At 38.7% G+C, this 19,060-nt stretch overlaps 2 protein-coding genes across 2 annotated transcripts; both read right to left on the bottom strand.

Moving 5' to 3' along the window:
- Positions 1–1,909: 1,909 nt before the first annotated feature.
- LOC137838690 (uncharacterized) lies at positions 1,910–7,625 on the bottom strand. Its single transcript, XM_068647922.1, has 7 exons — positions 7,619–7,625; positions 7,461–7,537; positions 6,806–6,946; positions 6,390–6,454; positions 4,719–6,272; positions 2,211–3,765; positions 1,910–2,062 (listed from the first exon to the last, which is right to left on the bottom strand). The coding sequence occupies exons 1-7, from the start codon at positions 7,623–7,625 to the stop codon at positions 1,910–1,912; spliced, it is 3,552 nt and encodes a 1,183-aa protein (XP_068504023.1).
- Positions 7,626–15,622: 7,997 nt separating this feature from the next.
- Positions 15,623–17,242, bottom strand: LOC137838691 (uncharacterized). The gene has a single exon (XM_068647923.2). The coding sequence runs from the start codon at positions 17,240–17,242 to the stop codon at positions 15,623–15,625; it is 1,620 nt and encodes a 539-aa protein (XP_068504024.2).
- Positions 17,243–19,060: the final 1,818 nt, after the last annotated feature.

The raw sequence follows: 19,060 nt of genomic DNA, 5'->3' as shown, positions 1-19,060 counted from the left end.
TTGGTGCATGAACAGCCGTGGTGAAGTATGTATATTTATCTTTTTTTTCAAAAATTTCTTCTTTTAAACATTTTCTTCATTTGCTGACATTTTTTTTCTTTATTTCAAAATCAATAACTTGGTTATGTAGATCGAGCTTTCACCATCGAGTTTCAAAAAGAACTTGGAAAGGAGTGGACCCTGGTTGATTCAAAAGGAAACGTCCATATAGTGTAATATAACGAAAATTTATTGTCGCCGGATATATTGAGTGGATGGTTTAATTTTTTTGATTTTTATGGTTTCATAGATGATAACTACATTTTATTCCGTTATGTGGGTCACAACGCTTTCCATATAACTGTTTATATGGATGACGTCCCTCAGAGTGGAGTAAATCGTTATTTGGACGAAATTGAAGGGAATGAACCCTTAAGCATTGGTCCCTTCGACCATTTTTCCATAAAGTTGTCTCGATTAAGTATCAAACTCAATTATCTGGTTAGTATAAAATTGATTTATTTAAAAATGCTCTTTATTATATTCTACTTCATTTCTATTTACTTATTATTTCGATATTGTTGTAGGATCTTCCTGCTAAATTTTCACAATATATTCGACAAGGGAGATTCAATAAGGTTACTCTGCATGGTCTACTAATGGATGTGGAATGCAAGGTCTTGAAAGGGAAGTCTCCTTCTAGATGGATTAAACTTGGCAAAGGGTGGAAGAATTTTTGTAGTCTTCATTCTTTTCGTGAAGGAGACAAGATTATCTTTGAATGTGATACGAGAAATCCTTCTTCTCATATCAGGGTTTTGTTACTTACTTCTATTCACAGTTTAAGCTATCCTGCATAATTTCTTTTATTATTCTGATAGCATAATAGTTACCAGTGATTAAGAAAGCTCAGACATATTTATTTTTCTGCTTGGACTTTTTTAGAAACCTGAACAATTAGGTACTCTTTATGTTTATGTTATATTCACTATATGTCTTTGTTTAGTAGTATTCATATTCTATTTGTTCATGCATTTCTTGCAATGTGAATACATAAATTATTACAATTTTATTTCATTATCTGGTATATTTATAATAGGTTGGCATTATTACATATGTTTAACGCTATAACATTTGCCAGTATATTAAAGTCATAAAAATCTTTGATCATATTTTTTATTTTATATATTTTGTGTTAATATTAGAGAATGCTTATATTCATTTTATTCTTTGTATATTGTTTATTATTAATTAGTCATTGAAGTATTAATTGTTTCTTTTTTTATCTAGAAACCTGATTATGTATATATGTTTATTATTGTTGTATGTTTTTTAAGATCTTTAGTTATTTATATAATAGTATTTCATTGTATTTATATTTCATTATGTTTTATTTGTATTACATTTTAATTTAATTTATATCATAAAAGGTAACTTCATAATTTAATATGATTTTGCCTACAATGTTTCTGGAAGAAACACACATTTACTGATAGTTTTTTTTGTAATAAATGTACTTTGTATAATCTAATAAATTCTATTTTTTAATTGCAATAATTTTTTGGAGAGTTTTTTTTTGTAGATTAAATTATAGAATGAAGAAAGCATGAGGTTGGTGAAGAGGACTTCATTTTTACGATAAATACAAAATGGATACATAGCATTAGATAATTGTTTATATAATGTATTTGTTCAAATTATTGTATTGTATTGTATTTTTATTGTATTGTAATTTATTTATTATGGCAAAGATATATTCATGAATTTTTAATTATTTATGTTATGTTATATTAAAGTCATTAATATATTATACTATTGCAATATATTTAATTTAATTTCATCAACTTAATAATTTATATATATCTAAATAAAATCATTATTTCTAATATTAATATTTACGTATAAAAACTAGTATAAGAAAAACAGAAATTCACATGTGGGAACGACTACTCCTGTTGTTCATTGAATTTGAACTGACAGCACAATTAACCTCACCAGGTTTCATGAGGGTCATAACATCAGTTGTAGAATTCACAGGATGCAATTTGGCATCTAGAAGGCTCAACCCATCAGCATTGCAGCTCTATATTTCTAATTTAAGGTTTAGTTAAGGAGACAAATTACTTGCAAATATTAAGATCAACAGACTATAAATCAACCCTACTCTTGCTTATTTCTTTAGAACAATGTGGAAATGTATGGAATAATTAACAAAGTCGATGCAAGCGCACTTTGAGATCTTGTAATAGGTAAGTGAGCCACTGGATCTCGCATGTGGTGGCAGCCAACGCTCTATATTCAGCCTCCGAAGAACTTCTGGAGATGGTTTGTTGTTTCTTTGATTTCCAAGAAATTAGTGATTCACCAAGATAGATGGAGAAGCCGGTGACAGATTTCCTTGTCTCAGAACAAGAAGCCCAATCAGAGTCGCTGTATGCCTTGAGTTGATGTGTGCTGGTAGCTGGCAGAAAAATGCCATGTCCAGGAGCATTCTTAAGGTACCTAAGAATGCGAAAGGCAACTTGGTGATGAGTTGATGTAGGTGCTGAGACAAATTGGCTGAGTTTGTTCACACTGAAGGCGATATCTGGTCTAGTGTTTGTTAAATAGATTAGCCTTCCCAGAAGTCTGCGATATGAGGATGATGTTGTATCAATGAGAGGAACACCTTCATTACTGGAAAAGGTTGAAGAATGAACCATAGGTGTTGGGACTGGGGCACAATCCAGCATTCTTGTCTCGTGTAACAAATCCAAAGTGTATTTGCGTTGTGAAAGGTGTATTCCAGCACGGCTACGGGCAACTTCCAGACCCAGAAAAAAGGTAAGATCACCCAGATTTTTTATCTTAAATTGTTGATTCAGCAGTGTTGTGACGTGAGTGATTTCCTCAGTGTCATTTCCAGTGAGTACGATATCATCAACATACACAAGAATAATAGTTATGTGAGTGTCATGCGATTTTATAAACAGTGAATGATCAGCAGAGGATAAGACATAACCATTAGTAAGTAAAAACTGGGATAATTTTGCGTACCATTGTCGGCCGACTTGACGTAAGCCATAGAGGGAACGTTGTAATTTGCAGAAAATGTTTGAATTGGGGACGGCAACTCCAGGAGGTGGTTTCATGTAGACTTCTTCAAGAAGGTCTCCATGGAGAAAGGCGTTGTTAACATCCAGTTGTTTGAGGGCCCAGTTGTTTGAAGCAGCAAGAGCAAGAAGAAGACGCAAGGTAGTCTGCTTTGCAACTGGAGTGAAGGTGTCAAAAAAATCTAAGCCTTCAAGTTGTGCATAGCCTTTTGCAACGAGGCGCACTTTGTAGCGATCAATGGTACCGTCTGATTTGTGCTTCACCTTGTACACCCAACGGCATCCAATGGCCTTTTTGCCTGAGGGAAGAGGTACCAGTATCCATGTGTTATTGGCGTGTAGAGCAGCTAGTTCATCTGCCATTGCCTTTTTCCAGCATTCATGTTCAGCGGCATCCTCGTAATTATGGGGTTCAATGGAAGAAGAAAAAGAAGAAATAGTGTTTTTAAATTTAGAGGATAATTTATGATATGAAACAAATTTATGAATTGGATACTTAGAACTTACCGCATGTGCAGATGGTAGATTTGTATGGAATTCTTCAAGGTAGGCTGGAGTTCTTCGAATCCGTGTGGATCTTCTTGGTTGCTCGTGATCCATATTTTCAGTTGGAACAATAATTTCAGCAGCAGTATTGGGGTTATCAGACATAATTTCAGCAGCAGTATTGGGGTTATCAGACAGAAAATCATAGCTGAAATTATAAGACTGAGGAATGGGCAAAGATAAATTGTTGGGACTCTTTTATGTGTCTTGAGATCTCAATTTTATGATTTTGAAGATTAAGAAAAAGATATCCTTTAGTATGAGGTTGAAAACCTAGAAAGATTCCAGAAATACATCAAACTTCTTCCTGTGTGAAGTAATGGTGCTAGAATAGCAAAGACAACCAAAAACACGCAAAGATGAAATATCATATAAAGAACCATGCAATTTTTATAAGGAGTCATATTGTGTAATAAGGGAGTAGGAATACAATTAATCAGGAGAACAGCGTGTAAAACAGCAAAGTGCCAAAAGATAGGAGGTAAATGAGCTTGAAAAAGAAGAGCACGTGTTACATTAAGAATGTGTTGATGCTTGCATTCTACAATACCGTTTTGTTCAGGTGTTTCTATGCAAGTTTTTTTATGGATAATACCTTTGGAAGAGAAAAAAGTTGTCATGGCAAATTCAGCCCCATTGTCAGAACGTATAATTTTAACAGTGGTTTGAAAATGATTTTCAACATAGGATAAGAAGGTAGCTATATGAGTTCTAACTTCAGATTTTGTACACATAAGAATGGTCCAAGTATAACGAGAAAAATCATCCACAATAGTTAAAAAATACTGAAAACCATGCATAGATACAATAGAACAAGGACCCCAAATATCCATATGCAAAATCTCAAAAATTTTAGAAGTATTAGAAATACTCAAAACAAAAGGGAGTTTTCTTTGTTTTGCTCTATGGCAAGTATCACACAAATATGTTTTTTTTAGCAGAAACAAAAGAGTATCGAGATCTCAATACATCCAATCTTTCATTAAAAAAAAATGTCCCAGTCTATTATGCCATGCATTGATATCTTTCGAAACACAATGAAAAGAAGGATCAGATCTTTCTCTGATGGGTCTTTGAAAAATAGAAGCATGAAAAACATACAAGCCACTTTTGGCCTCAACTGTACCAATCTTCTCTTTCGTTAGATTGTCCTGTATCACACAACTCTTAGATGAGAAAATCAAATGACAATTCAAATTTGAGGCAAGTTTAGAAGCAGAAATCAGATTGAAGGTGAATTCAGGTACATATAAGACATTTGTTAAGTAAAATCTATTACTGAAGGCAACAGTTCCAGAATAACTAGTATAAAAACTATGCCCATTTGGTAAACTGATGAGAACAGGTTTGATACTTTTATATGAGGTAAAATCAGATAAACAGGTGCAAACATGATCAGTTGCTCCCGAATCTAAGATCCAGGAGCCTTTAATGGTAGTATAAAAATTTAAAACAGTAGTGTTACCGTTTGGAGAATCCTTATGATTGTCATCAACCGTGAAAGAACCCACTTGATTAACTTGCACCGGGGGCTGATTATTTGCAACATTATTTGCTACGTTCTGCTTGATAAGAGTAGATAGAACTTGGCATTGTTGTGCTGTGAAGACAGAACGCATGTCTCCATTTCCCTGTTCTTGCACAAAATTCTTAGAGGAAACATCGTCAGCTAAAACAGCATTAAGTAAAGGGGCAGTCCTACTATTGGGAAAATTATGGCTGGGGTGAAACCCATGCTTCCGGTAACATGTATCAATTGTATGACCACTCTTACCACAGTGGGTGCAAGCTTTTCTATTACCATTAAACCTAAAAATCTTATGTTCTTGATTCGGAAAACCCACTTTCCTAAAACAAATGTTTTCAGTATGACCCAATTTTCCACATAAAGAACATGTGACAACAGAATTACGATTTGTACCAGCATGGTTAATGTTCGTAACCAAGAAATTACTTGCCAATTGACGTTCTTGTTGAGCCACAAGAGATAAGATTTTCGAAATAGGTGGTACCGGTTCCATGAGGAGCACATGAGACCGAATGTTGTTGTATTGATCGTTGAGTCCTCTAAGAAACTGCATGGCCTGGTCCTCACATTTCCTTTTGCTAATAACAGAAGCCACAGAACATGAGCACTTGTGCTGACAAACACAGATAGGATTAGGTCGAAAATTGTCTAGCTCGTCCCACATTATTCTTAGCTTCGTAAAATAGTCAGTTACGGACAGATCATTCTGACATAAAGAGGATGCTTCTAATTGCAAATCGGAAACCCTAGAAAGATCACCTTGGGAATATCTAGTTTTTAAATCGGTCCAAATATTAACTGCTATATCCATCCAGATCACGCTTTGTCTAATAGAAAGAGAGAATGAATGCACTAACCATGACACAACCATGTTGTTGCACCTGACCCATGCCGAATGGGTAGGATCACTCGTCGGTGGACACGGATGGGTGCCCAAGACAAATTCTACTTTATTCTTCGCACTCAGCGCTGTCATGACGGACCTACTCCAAGAATGGTAGTTCGTTGAATCGAGTACCGGTGAGACCAAAGAAGTTGCGGGGTTCTCACCAGGGTGAAGATAGAGATAGCTGTTTGAGGAAGGTTCCACCACAACCGACCTTGTTGTTCGTTCCTCCGCCATCTTACTGAAAGAAAGAACCAAGAATCAGAAAGTAAGAACTGATGAAAACATAAAGATGAAGATAGAAAGAAAAAGAGGATAGAGCGCGCAGCAGAGCTCTTCAAAGGAAGAGCTCTGATACCATAACAAAGTGGATGCAAGCTCTTGATGTTGAATTGTTGATTCTGCGGAAGCAAGGAGAAAACCCTGTGATGCAAAAGAAAGAAACAAGAAAACAGAGGAACCCAACACAGTGAAGGGAGAAAGGGGATAAAGTGAAAGAGGAATAGTGAAAAGAGAAAAAGGATATTGAAGTATTATTATATCAGATTGTGTAATTACAAAGAGTATCTACTGTATATAAAAACAGTAAAGGGCCAAGCGGTGCGGTGCTATTTAGAAGAAGGGAAGCAGCCCAGTCGGCCCAATACAAGCCCAAGGTACAGAAGAATGACAGAATAAGATACAAAGCAGAATTAAAATATTATAAGTTTATCAATAATGAATATAAAAAGGATATTTGTTGTCAGTTTTGTCCTCTGCAAGTAGATCTCTAACTTGTTCATTGTAAATCTCCACCATTTGAACATAAATGTCATAGTTTATGATGTCATTCCTTTCTTTAGACATTTGAAACAAATCAGTAAGAGCCAGATAATTGATTCCTATATCCTTAAATGTTCCACCAGAGGGACCACTCTGCAGCAAAAAATAAATATTTGATTGAATCATCCAGGTTTTCAGTCTGCAAATATAATGAATAGTCATTGTTGGTTCTTGCATTGATCAGTAGCCAGGATAGTAATGCAATATTAGTATATTTCCTATCTGAAGTGCAATTTTCATCTTGATTTTTTTAGAATCAATTTAAACAAGACATCCATGATGCAACTGAATTAGAGTGTGATATTCAATATCTTACCATGGTGTGAGTCTTTCCAGATCTAGTTTGACCATAAAAAAAATACAAACATTGTATCCATCCATCACATATCTAATCAATGGTTGAGTATCCTTATAAACCTCATCTGAGCACAAAACGGTAAATTTCAACAAAGGGATGGTAAGAGAAAAAGGTAGTCACACTAGTTCAAAATACTATTGGCTTTTAGAACTCTACCTTGGCCAACTGTTGGACCTAATACACGATTAAACTGAAAAAGTTTTCTTCCATCTTTCAGTGTTTTTTATGGATCTAAAATCAATAGAGAACCATCTTCCCCAATGAAACAATATTCCTTGATTCGGCTTGGAATGATTGCCTGATTCTACAGTAAACTCGAATATTACCTGAGTTCAAAACTAACTTATCATCAAGACAAAAATACAAAAAAAAAAAGTGACCTTATACATTAGACATGTCCTAGTAACCTGTCATTGTTTCCTATTTTTATTAGTGGATGTATGTTTTTTTTTCGAAAGTATTTTTTTTAGTAAGGCAAGCTCGAGTTTTAATATGTTTGAATAAATTTATTTAGAAAACAGATTGAGAAATAAAGCAATTTTATGCTTTTTTAAGAGAAATAATCACATTATTTTTTATATATAAAAAACAAAAGTATATAGCTAATTAGCCATAAGATGGAAATAAATAAATAAAAAATTACAAATTTTATTTCACATATTCCTGCCAAAATTTATGAGAAGGAAAATAAATAAACATCACATTACATTTTATTTTTCTTTCTTTTTTGTCTCTCTCTCGGTTCCTAATTTAAAACCTAATTTAAAGTATTACTCACTATCATTGTTCACTTTATTGTTCTTAAGAATATGTAAGAAAAAAAAAAAAGTAACTACAATAAATTTATGAAATGTAAGAAATATAATTTATATCAACAGAAGAAACTGCACCCATATTAATACTTCTTCCATTCCATTTTTTATGTCTGTCCGAAAAAAAAACTATAAAATAAGTAACCAATTCCACATGTAAGATTTTATTATTAAAGAGGGATAATAGTATGAACCTGTGATGAGGGGTGTTTAATGGAAGGCAAGTGCAAGACAATATAATCAGAACATGGAGGAAACGATCAAAGTCACCAACCTGGATTAGCAAAGGTGTATAATGTCATGCTTATGCTAAATAAAACTTTAGGTTAGAGACTAAATAAAATCTTCCAATGAATGCAAAACAGACAAAGTGCCAAGCTGAAAAAACTAACTAAACAACATTAGAAGCTGAAAAAATGCATGTTAATCGACATTATTAAAAAGCATGTTAATCCAAAAATGCTATTGCCCAACAACATTAAACTGTATGTACGCAGAGTCTTCATCATGGACAACTGTGAAGAGTTGATTCCTGAGTATCTCAGCTTTGTTAAGGGTATTGTGGATTCTGAGGAGCTTCCTCTCAACATTTCTAGAGAAATGCTGCAGCAAAACAAGATCCTGAAAGTCAAAGATTACTTATTAGTGCATGCGTTTATTAGATTAGAGAGAGACAAAGGCAGAGACTATTACCTCATCTTGCAATTATACCTCATAAGAAATTTCACTTACTAGCATGCTAATTAATTTATTATAAAATTATAAAAACAACTTTTACTTAAATCATTATCTAACAATAATTTGCTGTTATAGTTAGTCGTGACAGGGTAACAATTATCTAGTTTGAAGACTCTCCTATATATATATAGAACAGATGGCTCTATTGTATCATTTAGCTGTGTATGCGGGATACGGAAAGCATATGTGGAAAACAAATGAAGATTTTACTCAAGGATTACTCAAAAACTAATTAACTTAAAATAAAAGAAAGATAATTAGAAAGGGTAAAACTGCTGATAAAATATATTATATATATATAGGAATGTTGAATAAGCTTTTTTTTTTTTGTCTAAATTTCATTATCTGTTACGTTAATTTCATGTCTCTAATAATTCAGAATGATGAAATGCCAGTTTGTACCAGAGATGAAGGGTCTTTTTTACAAGATAGACTCTTACACTATCAGAATTCAAAAATATAGGCAACATGATCACTGTGCAAAGGAGAAGAAGTATTTAGGGATTGAAAAAAAAAGGAAAAAAATGGGAAACTCAAAATTCAGAACAAAACAAGTTTCGAAGGAAATGAGAAACGCATGTAGAGTGGAAGGAGAAGCTTCATCGTCGTAATGTGGAATAGGAAACGCGGGAGCCGGAAGAAGAAACGTGGAATCCGTTGTGTCGTAGTGTGGAAGAAGAAGATTAGCACGCGAAAATCGTAGTGTGAAAGAAGAAACGCGGTAACCGTAATGTGGTAGAAGAAACGCGAAATCCGTTTGGAGAAGAAATGCGGAAGCCGTAATGTGGAAGAAGAAACGCGAAATCCGTCGTATGGAAAAGAAATGCGGAACCCTAGTGTGGAAGAAACGCAGAAGCCCCAGTGTGGAAGGAAGAAGGAAGAAGAAACGCAAAGCAGCAATGTGGCACGGGGAACAAATAACTTCTTATAAACATAACAAAATACTTAATAGGTTAGTTTTTATTTTAACTGTCATAATAAATTTCATAATTATTAAAAGAAAAATTATTGTTCAACAGATAAATTATACTCTTCATAATAACTTGTCATTAATACCTATTTTTCCACTAGTACTCAAATCCAATTTAAAAATAGTTAAAATTCAAATTATGCCTTTCCTGTTTAAGAATTTTGTATGCAAAACAAAATGGTGAATATATAAAATAGAAAATATCTAAAAAGGATCCAACTCATATATCTTCATATACCATTAAGGTTTATTAATATCACTTTTAAATCATTGTTAAAATGAAAATTCACAAAGGCTTTCAAATTTTCATATTTAAAATAGAATAAAGCTATTACGAACTTTTGTTGTCTTAAATGTTAATTAATTTATATTTTATTGTCTTAAAAAAATAAGTTTCCTTTTTATATTGGTCAATATTTTTTTTTATATTTTGTACATTTACACTAAAATAATTTACTATTACAAACTCATTTCCTATCTGAAATTTTTTTATTATTAAAATATTTAATATTGAAGGATTTTTTTTAATATTTTGTAAAATATACAAATTTTATAAAATAATTTTAAAAAAACTTAATTTTATGAAATTTTCTAAAAAATCACACAAAATAAAAAATTTCTAATAGTATTTATTTTTATATAACACAGAATAAATAACATTATCTTGTTACTCATGTAAACTATTAGGCTGTATTATAATTTGAACTATTTTTATGCGGTTATGAAAAATTAACCATCTTTCTAGAGGAAGCCATTGCAAATATTACAACTTGCTCAAAACAATTGCATTGCTAAATGTGACTAAGGAAAAAACTCTTTTTTTTGGTATAGGATAATACATTCATGTTATACCAACGAGGTGCAGATTTTGAGCTTCTATATTGAGATACCTTAAATATTTCTTTCTACTTTTTATTTAATTTATTTATTATTGATAAAAAAAAATTACATTTGCTAAATGCATTTTCAAAGTAATTTTAATTTTATTATTTTTCAAATCTTAACTTTCTCTCACTATTTTTTAATATCTTTCAAATACTAACTTAGAATTCTCTCACTATTTTTTAAAGGACGAATTTGGTGGTTTATTTTTTATACAAAATTGTCGTGTAACGTAAAAGTTCCAAGTTTGTGTTAGTTACCTTTCTTTTTCACAAGTCTTCTGATAAGTCCATTGATTGGAATATAATTATTTCCCTAAGAAATTGTCATTATTGATTTATTCCACAACTATCAAATTTGTGTTCATACTTTAAAACCAACAACATTTCATTTAGCAGCAATCTCATTGTTGATGCTATGTAATTGCGTGTTTATTTAATGTATTAGATAAATTAAGTTATATTACTTTATGTAAATTGAATAAAATATTGTAATTAAAAAAATTAATCTACAAATCTTGCATGCATCATTTTCAAATGCATAATAATTATAATAAGAGCATAAAAAACTATTAAAGAAGTTATTTGTTCAACAATTTTGATCAAATAGAAAATTTCATTGATCCTGCCAGTTGAATCGAAATGCCTTGAATCGGAATGCCTCTGTGTGTCTACGTCACTCTTTCGTCCAGAATCTTTGTGTTCACACGTGCCGTTCCTGTTATAAATGCCTGAAAACACAAAGACAAGGGGTGCCCTAGAGGTTGTTTGCACTCCGACGCTCAAGTCAGTACTAGGGCCAGGAAACACCAAAATTGTGTAACTGTCACTGTGTGTGTTAAGCGGCACAAGGGAATAGCGTACCTTGCCAAGTTTGTTACCTTACTATTAGTAAACTGAAATTAGGGTTTCCTCTTTACCCGAAATGGGTTTTTCTGATGGGGCGGGCCCTACACTGTTGTTACCTTACTCTTAGGATAACCTAACGCGTGGGGTCCCTAACTGGAATGCAACCTCTGATGGGGTGACCACCTGGGCGCCTCCTCGTGCACCTGATCTCTGGGGTCACCCGCCTATGGGAGTGCCCTAGCTGTTCACGTGTCATGCATGCAGCTCACCCCTAGAACGCGACCCTCACGAGTCATATCTTTCCAGTGGCTCTACGCTTTGTGTTACGCCTGAACACATCATCCACTCTACACGCATGGACCCTCGTGATCTAGGCTTCTCCTTTACTAATAACTGGTGTTTGGTATGAGATCCACCTCTCGTGGCCCAGCTCTACTGTTGGGTTCCTGATGTCCGATCTCTCCACACTGTCTAGTGGCACGTCGGTACATGTTGATGACCGATGTCTGACAACTCTTTGGCTCCTTAGTGCACGTGCTTCGCGGGATACTGGCTCACGCCGCTCGTGGAACCCGCTTACGTGGCACCAACATTACTAGTGGTCAACCACGCCCAAGGACTGGTCGATACACAAGTCCCCCAGTCTCGAGCTGTAACTTGTTTAGCGAAGAGACTAAGTCCTTGCCCTGGGTGACCTACGTGGCTCTGTGTGATAGAACATGAATACTGCACCAAAGTGACGTCCTTCTGGGCCTGTCTTATCTGTGCACACATGTTTTGATCAACGGCTAGGGCTTAACGTCGCTTATGCTTCTTTGTTTCTTTTAAACGTTCGAAAACGCGCGCGTCCAATCACTGTTTACTCATTCTCTGAGACTCTTTGATTGCTTCGTCTTCTTCCCAGAAACATTCTCGTGTTTCCCCTACACCTTCCAATACCTTCTTGCTATCTGATCAAAGGTACGAACTTCGAGTATTGTTCGCACTCGTTTATTGATTCAACTGCCTGTGCTGTTTAATCTTTGCATCAATCGCCCTCTGTTCCTTTTTCCTGAGTTTCCTTCGAGTTAGGGTTGAAGAACCCCAGGACTCTGACGGAGCTAACTCTTATTATTGTAATGTTGTGTAACCGTGTTCTGCCTCCGTGCATTCGCATGTTTTTTCTCTGTGTTTCCTTCTGCACGCATGTATGGTTCTGAGTGAAGAGAAGCGGGCCAAACTAGCTGATATCCTCGCTCGCCTCCGTGAGATTTCTAGGGATGTGGGCACTTCTAGCCGCCATGCCCTTGCTTCCGCCATCATCGCGCCCTCACCTACTCCTTCCACTCTTGGAGTCGCGGTCCCTCTCGCTGTCGCCCAATCATCTCCCGCTCCATGTCTTTACAGGGGTAAAGCGGTAGTGATCGAATCAGACGAGAACTCCGCCGAGGGGCCAATCTCTAAAAAACGCAGTTCTATGCCGGCGGTGGCCTCCCCTTCCTCTTCTACCGGTTGCTCGGTTTCGCCCTTAGATCACACGACCAGCGTTCCCCTGTATCCTGACCTTGGTGGGACGAGTGCTTCTGCGACTCCTCCTGCCCTTGAGCTGCTCCTTGTCCTTCAGCATGCCCTCAAAGGCTTCCAACTAGGGGTGATTGTGGACACGAATGAGGCTGCTGCGAGGGAAAGATTGGGCTTTAATTTTGGGGCTCTTCTCGCTAAGTCCAACGCTCTCCTAACCAGGCCTGAAACGAGGGTAAAGGCCAAGACTAAAGAAGAAACATCCCTGCTGGCTTCGTTTGCTGCCCGCGAGGCTGCACTGGAACAGGAGTTGGCTTGCCTTCGCCATTCTGAAAAAGATCTCTCTAAGCAACTTCACGCCAAATGCCAAGAGGTTGCTGAGTTGGAGGCAAGAGTTATGCCCTTGCGGATTTGGGTCTTCTAACTAGAAGAGGCCGCTGAGGTGTCCAAGTCCAAGATTGCGGGGCTTGAAAGAAGGTCCATCAGTCGAGAGGTGCAGCTGGGTCAAGTGGAGGTCGAACTCCTTCAACAGGCTAAGAGGTTTGAAGAAGTCGAGGCTGAGATGACCGGAGATGTTCTTAATGCCTATGACGTGGGATTCAGAGTTGCCCTCGCTCAAGTTGCTTGCACACACCCTGGGATGGATATTACGCCTTTCACGACATCAAACTGTGTTGAAAACGAGCAAATCGTTCCCAGGGTCATTCCTTAACTTGTATTTGGTTGTCAGACAAACAATTTATTACCTGCTCAAAACTTTACTTTCTCGAACATATAACCGCTTTCATTTCCTTAAATCGAAAACTCCTCTTTAACTTGCTTAACTGCTAACTCATGGTGCATGGCACCGTGATGCTTCTTCTAGCATTTTTTTATATGTTGCCCTCATCGTAAGGAGGGGTGTTAACTGTGAACTAGGTCGTTCCTCCTTGACGCTCTTGCTCAAAATGAGGGGTGTTAACTGTGAACTGGGTCGTTTCTCCACTTTCGAGACCTCTAACGCCAGGGGAAAAAACTATCAACTGACCTCGGCTTCTCTCAAAGGCGCGGAGGATTTATCTGGTGAATTATTTCATTCAACTTTGGCGCTTTCACTCGAGAGGGGAGGTGTTCACTCACGAACCTACCTCTCCGCTCACAAGACTTCTAACGCAAGGAAACAAATCTTTTAACTGACCTCGGCTTCGCTCAAGGGCGAGGAGGATTTATCGTGCGAACTATTTCGTTTAACCTTGGCGTTTTCACTCAAGAGGGGAGGTGTTCTCTCGCGAACCTACCTATCCGTTCACAAGACTTCTAACACAAGGAAAAAAAATCTTTAACTCACCTCGGCTTCGCTCAAGGGCGAAGAGGATTTATCTGGCAGACTATTTCGTTCAACCTTGGCGCTTTCACTCAAGAGGGGAGATGTTCTCTTGCGAACCTACCACTCCGCTCACAAGACTTCTAACACAAGGAAAACAAGTCCTTAACTGACCTCGGCTTCGCTCAAGGGCGAGGAGAACTGACCTCGGCTTCGCTCAAGGACGAGGAGGATTTATCTCGCGAACTATTTCGTTTAACCTTGTCGTTTTCACTTAAGAGGGGAGTTGTTCTCTTGCGAACCTACCTCTCCGCCCTTAAGACTTCTAACGTAAGTAAAGCAAGTTCTTAACTAAATTGTACATAACTTGAGAAAATATTTCAATCGAATTTTATTCGGTGACCTCATTAAAAAACCCTCATAAGGGAAAAAGAGTGTCCCCTGATACCATGTACAACATTCCTGCTTAACTGAAATAAAACTTGAAGTCGGCCGCATTCCATGTGCGGGAATCGGGCCTCGCCTCAACGTCTCAAGTCTGCATGCTTCGTCCCGAGGACCTCTGTTACTCTGAAAGAAACAGTCCAAATGGGGGAGGCATGACGTGAAACCAATGGGGTTGCCTTCTCTAGTACCTGGTGTCTTTCTTCAGGTCCTTGGCATACTCTGCTCCCCCTGTGTATAAGTTTTTGAAACTAGTCCTGCTTTTGCACAAGGACTGAACTGATCACCTGATTGATCATCATTGGGTACCAACTAAACGATGTGCTTGGCTGTGGTTTGCACAGGATTGGAGGGCTGGCTAAGTACTCCTTCAACCCAATGAGCACCTCTTTACACTCTTTGTAAGGGAGGTCGCCCCCTCCTCCAACTGGTGTATATCCAGACAAGACAGACATGCGCCTTTTTGGGTTTGTCTCCACACACTCAATGAGCAAGGAACCTAGAAGCTTCCCTGATTCTCTCCCGAACACCTCAGGGTCCGGTTTCATCCCGTACTCTACTATCTTTTCGACCAGTCTTCGGGTCGTTTGGCCGGGGGTGTTGCTCAGCTTGGAGACCTTCTCTCCAATCTCTCTTTCCCCAGGGTTGCCAAACAACTCAAATCTGACCTCCCGGACTATCTTCCCACGGGTAATTTCTGCCACAATCCTGGCGGGTTCGGTGCGTCTGACCTCTGGCGGGTTCAATGTACGATGGTCCATTAGTGACCATATATACCCCTCTCCTTGTTTTGAGGCTGTTCTCGTAGCATCTCTTGGTCTCCTTCTGATCTGATTTGATGGTAATTACCTTTCCTGTCAAGTCCGGTAGCTTCATCTTCATGTGCCTCGTCGACGACACCGCCCCTAACCTATTCAAGGTTGGTCTACCCAACATGTTATAAGCAGAGGAGGCATTGACGACAAGGTACCTGATGCTCTCTGTTCGAGACGCGGTGCCATGGTCCTCAACTCTAAGTATTCGCGCACCTCTACCTGGTCTCCCGCAAAACCGTATAGACAGCCGCCATAGGGCCTCATCATGTCGGGGGATAGTTGCAGTTTGTTGAAAGTCGTCCAGAACATTACGTCTGCCGAGCTTCCCTGATCTACTAACACACGGTGCACCTTCCTTCCTGCGGTTACCGCTGAGATCACCACTGGATCATTGTCATGGGGGACAACGTCCTCTAGGTCGGCCTTGGTGAAGACTAGGTCGACGTCGAAGGCGTCGTCGATCCTTTGTGCTTCTACCGACATCACCGTTCGAGCGTCTCTCCTCCGCTGAGAAGCGGTACATCCTCCTCCTGAGAACCCTCTTGCGATGGTGTGAACCTCACCTTGTACAAGGACTTCATGCCCCAGGCCACCCCCTGTTGCCGCCATGTCCTCGGTCCCCTTTTTTTCTTGCAAATAATCCCTTTGGAGACCGTTCTTCACCAACTCGTCTAGCTGGTGTCCCAACGCTAAGCAATTGCATATGGGATGGCCGAATGCTTGGTGGAACTCACACCAGGCGTTCTTGTTGGAACCAAGCCTCTTGTCGGTCTTGGGAGGTACCTTCAGCTTCTCAACTACATTTGGGATAGCGATGAGGTCCTTTAATTCTACCACGAAGTCGTGCCTCGGCGGCACGTTCTCTCTCCTGCGTCCCCTGCCATTGGGATTTCTTGGTTGATAAGGTTGCTGCTTCACGAGGGTCTTCTTCTTTTTCGTTGCCTCGTGCACCCTTAGGGTTTGAGGACAACCTGTCGCGCGTGGTCGCGTGGCAACCACGCATGTGCGTTTTTCACTAACTTCTTCCTCCGCCGCAATATGAGCCACCGCGCGGCGTCTTATCTCGGCGAAGTTCTTAGGATGGTTTCGGATGAGTGACTCGCTGAAGGGTCCTAGCACAATGCCCTTCCTTAATGCATGCATCATCATCTTTTCGTCTTTAAGGTTCAGCCTCACCACTTGCGCTCCAAAGCGATGGAGGAACTCCTTCAAAGACTCTCCTTGATATTGTCTTACATCAAAGAGGTCATAAGAGATAGACGGGGGAGCTCGATTCGCGATGTATTGTGCCCTGAACAACTTTGTAAGTTGTGGGAACGACGTTACAAGGCCATCAAGGAGGCTGATGAACCAATTCATCGCTGTTCCCGCCAGAGTGCTCATGAACAACTTGCATCTCACCGCATCGGAGCCCCCAACCAGCATCATCTGTGTATGGAAGGCCGTGAGGTGGGCCTCTGGGTCCTCTGTACCAGTGAAGGTCACCTTGGGCCCTACAAGCGTGGCTGGTATCGTTGCATCCACGATTTCTTGTGAGAACGACGTTGGGAACTCTCTCGGTGGCGTCACAGGCTCCTGATCTGCACCCTCACGCTCTCCTGCGCGGGTTTGCAGATCTCTGCGCAGTTCCTCGTCCGAACGGTGCAGTTCTCTGTTCACTGTTTGCGACTCTACCAAGTCAGCTTGGATTCGTTCTTGGTTCACTCTCGACGCGACCATCTCTTCCTAAAGGGCTCGCATCGTCTCCATAACCTTTTGCAGGGTGAGGGCCTCACCCCCGTTTGGTGCAACAGGTTCTTGCCTCGTACTTCTCATCTCCTGGATCTTCCTGGTTCTTGCTGGTGGGACAATGTTTTGTATCGTGCCCCACGGTGGGCGCCAAATGTTCTTGTCGGTTGACTCGGAATGCCTCTGTGCGCCTACATCACTCTTTCGTCCAGAATCTTTGTGTTTACACGTGTCGTTCCTGTGATAAATACCTGAAAACACAAAAAAAGGAGCGCCTTAGAGGTCGTTTGCACTCCGACGCTCAAGTTAGTACTAGGGCTAGGAAACACCAAAATTGTGTAACTGTCACTATGTGTGTTAAGCGGCGCAAGGGAATAGCGTACCTTGCCAAGTTTGTTACCATACTATTTATAGATTGAAATTAGGGTTTCCTCTTTACCCGAAATGGGCTTTTTTGATGGGGCGGACCCAACACTATTGTTACCTTACTCTTAGGATAACCTAGCGCGTGGGGTCCCTAACTGGAATGCAACCTCTGACGAGGTGACCACCTAGGCGCGTCCTCGTGCACTTGATCTCTGGGGTCAATTGCCTCTTGGAGTGCCCTAGCCGTTCATGTGTCGTGCATGCAGCTCACCCCAAGAATGCGACCCTCACGAGTCATATCTTTCCAGTGGCTCTACGCTTTGTGTTACGCCTGAACACATCATCCACTCTACACGCATGGACCCTAGTGATCTAGGCTTCTCCTTTACTGATAATTGGTGTTTGATCTGGGATCCACCTCTCGTGGCTCAGCTCTACTGTTGGGTTCCTGATGTCCGATCTCTCCACACTGTCTAGTGGCACGTCAGTGCTGATGACCGATGTCTGACCACTCTTTGGCTCCTTGGCGCACGTGCTTCGCGGGATACTGGCTCACACCGCTCGTGGAACCCGCTTACGTGGCACCAACATTACCAGTGGTCAACCACGTCCAAGGACTGGTCGGTACATTCATGTATCACTGATTCAAGTCTACATATACATGCACTAGTGGAAAAATATTTTTTATGACGGTTCTACAAGGTTTTTTATGACGGGTATGAATGGGACATAGAATCAGAAGTTATAAAAACTCTGCACTTTCTATGTCAGTTGAAAAACTGACATAGTAAGTTGACTTACTATGACTATTGTATATGAACCGTCATAAAATGTACAAAATATCTGTCATAATATATTCAGACAAAACTTTTTATAACTGATATTTCAACAACCGTCATAGAAAATACGACTTACTATCATGGTTCTCATCAGAACCGTCATAGTAAGTGGTTTTCTATGACAAATATTCTTACACCTGCCATAGTAAATAAGACTTTTTATATCATTTATTGTAATAACCATCATAATAAGTTTGTTTTTAAAAAAAAAAACGATTATTTTATCAATTTTCTAACATTCGTTAATAACAATCATCTGCATATAAATTTCAGACAAACTCATTCATTAATCGATTTTCCCTCATTCATTAATAATAATCACTTACATATCAATATTATCTAGACAAATGCATACAATTTTACAGAAAAACCCATCTGTTGATCAATTTTACTTCATTCATTAATAACAATCATTTGCATATCAATGTCATCCAGACAATTACATATAATTTACATATAAATTCATTCATTGATCAAATTTTTTCCATTCATTAATAATAATAACCTGCATATCAATGTCTCCAAACAATTGCATAAAATTTCCAGACAAACTTAATCATGAATCAATTTTACTCTATTCATTGATAACAATCACTTGCATATC

Source organism: Phaseolus vulgaris, chromosome 4 (assembly GCF_051622355.1).
Source record: "Phaseolus vulgaris cultivar YP4 chromosome 4, ASM5162235v1, whole genome shotgun sequence".
Taxonomy (NCBI): Eukaryota; Viridiplantae; Streptophyta; class Magnoliopsida; order Fabales; family Fabaceae; genus Phaseolus; species Phaseolus vulgaris.
Note: the sequence above shows the minus strand (reverse complement) of the source record. Positions and strands in the feature narration are given on the sequence as shown.

Excerpts from the sequence above, each read along its gene's own strand:
- LOC137838691 (XM_068647923.2), bottom strand. The coding sequence starts at position 17,242 with ATGGTCGCGTCGAGAGTGAACCAAGAACGAATCCAAGCTGACTTGGTA.
- LOC137838690 (XM_068647922.1), bottom strand. Across the intron at positions 3,766-4,718 it reads GTTGAGGCCAAAAGTGGCTT|CTATGATTTTCTGTCTGATA; the intron begins GTATGTTTTTCA and ends TTATAATTTCAG. Across the intron at positions 2,063-2,210 it reads ACCTATTACAAGATCTCAAA|AGCTGCAATGCTGATGGGTT; the intron begins GTGCGCTTGCAT and ends TTAGAAATATAG.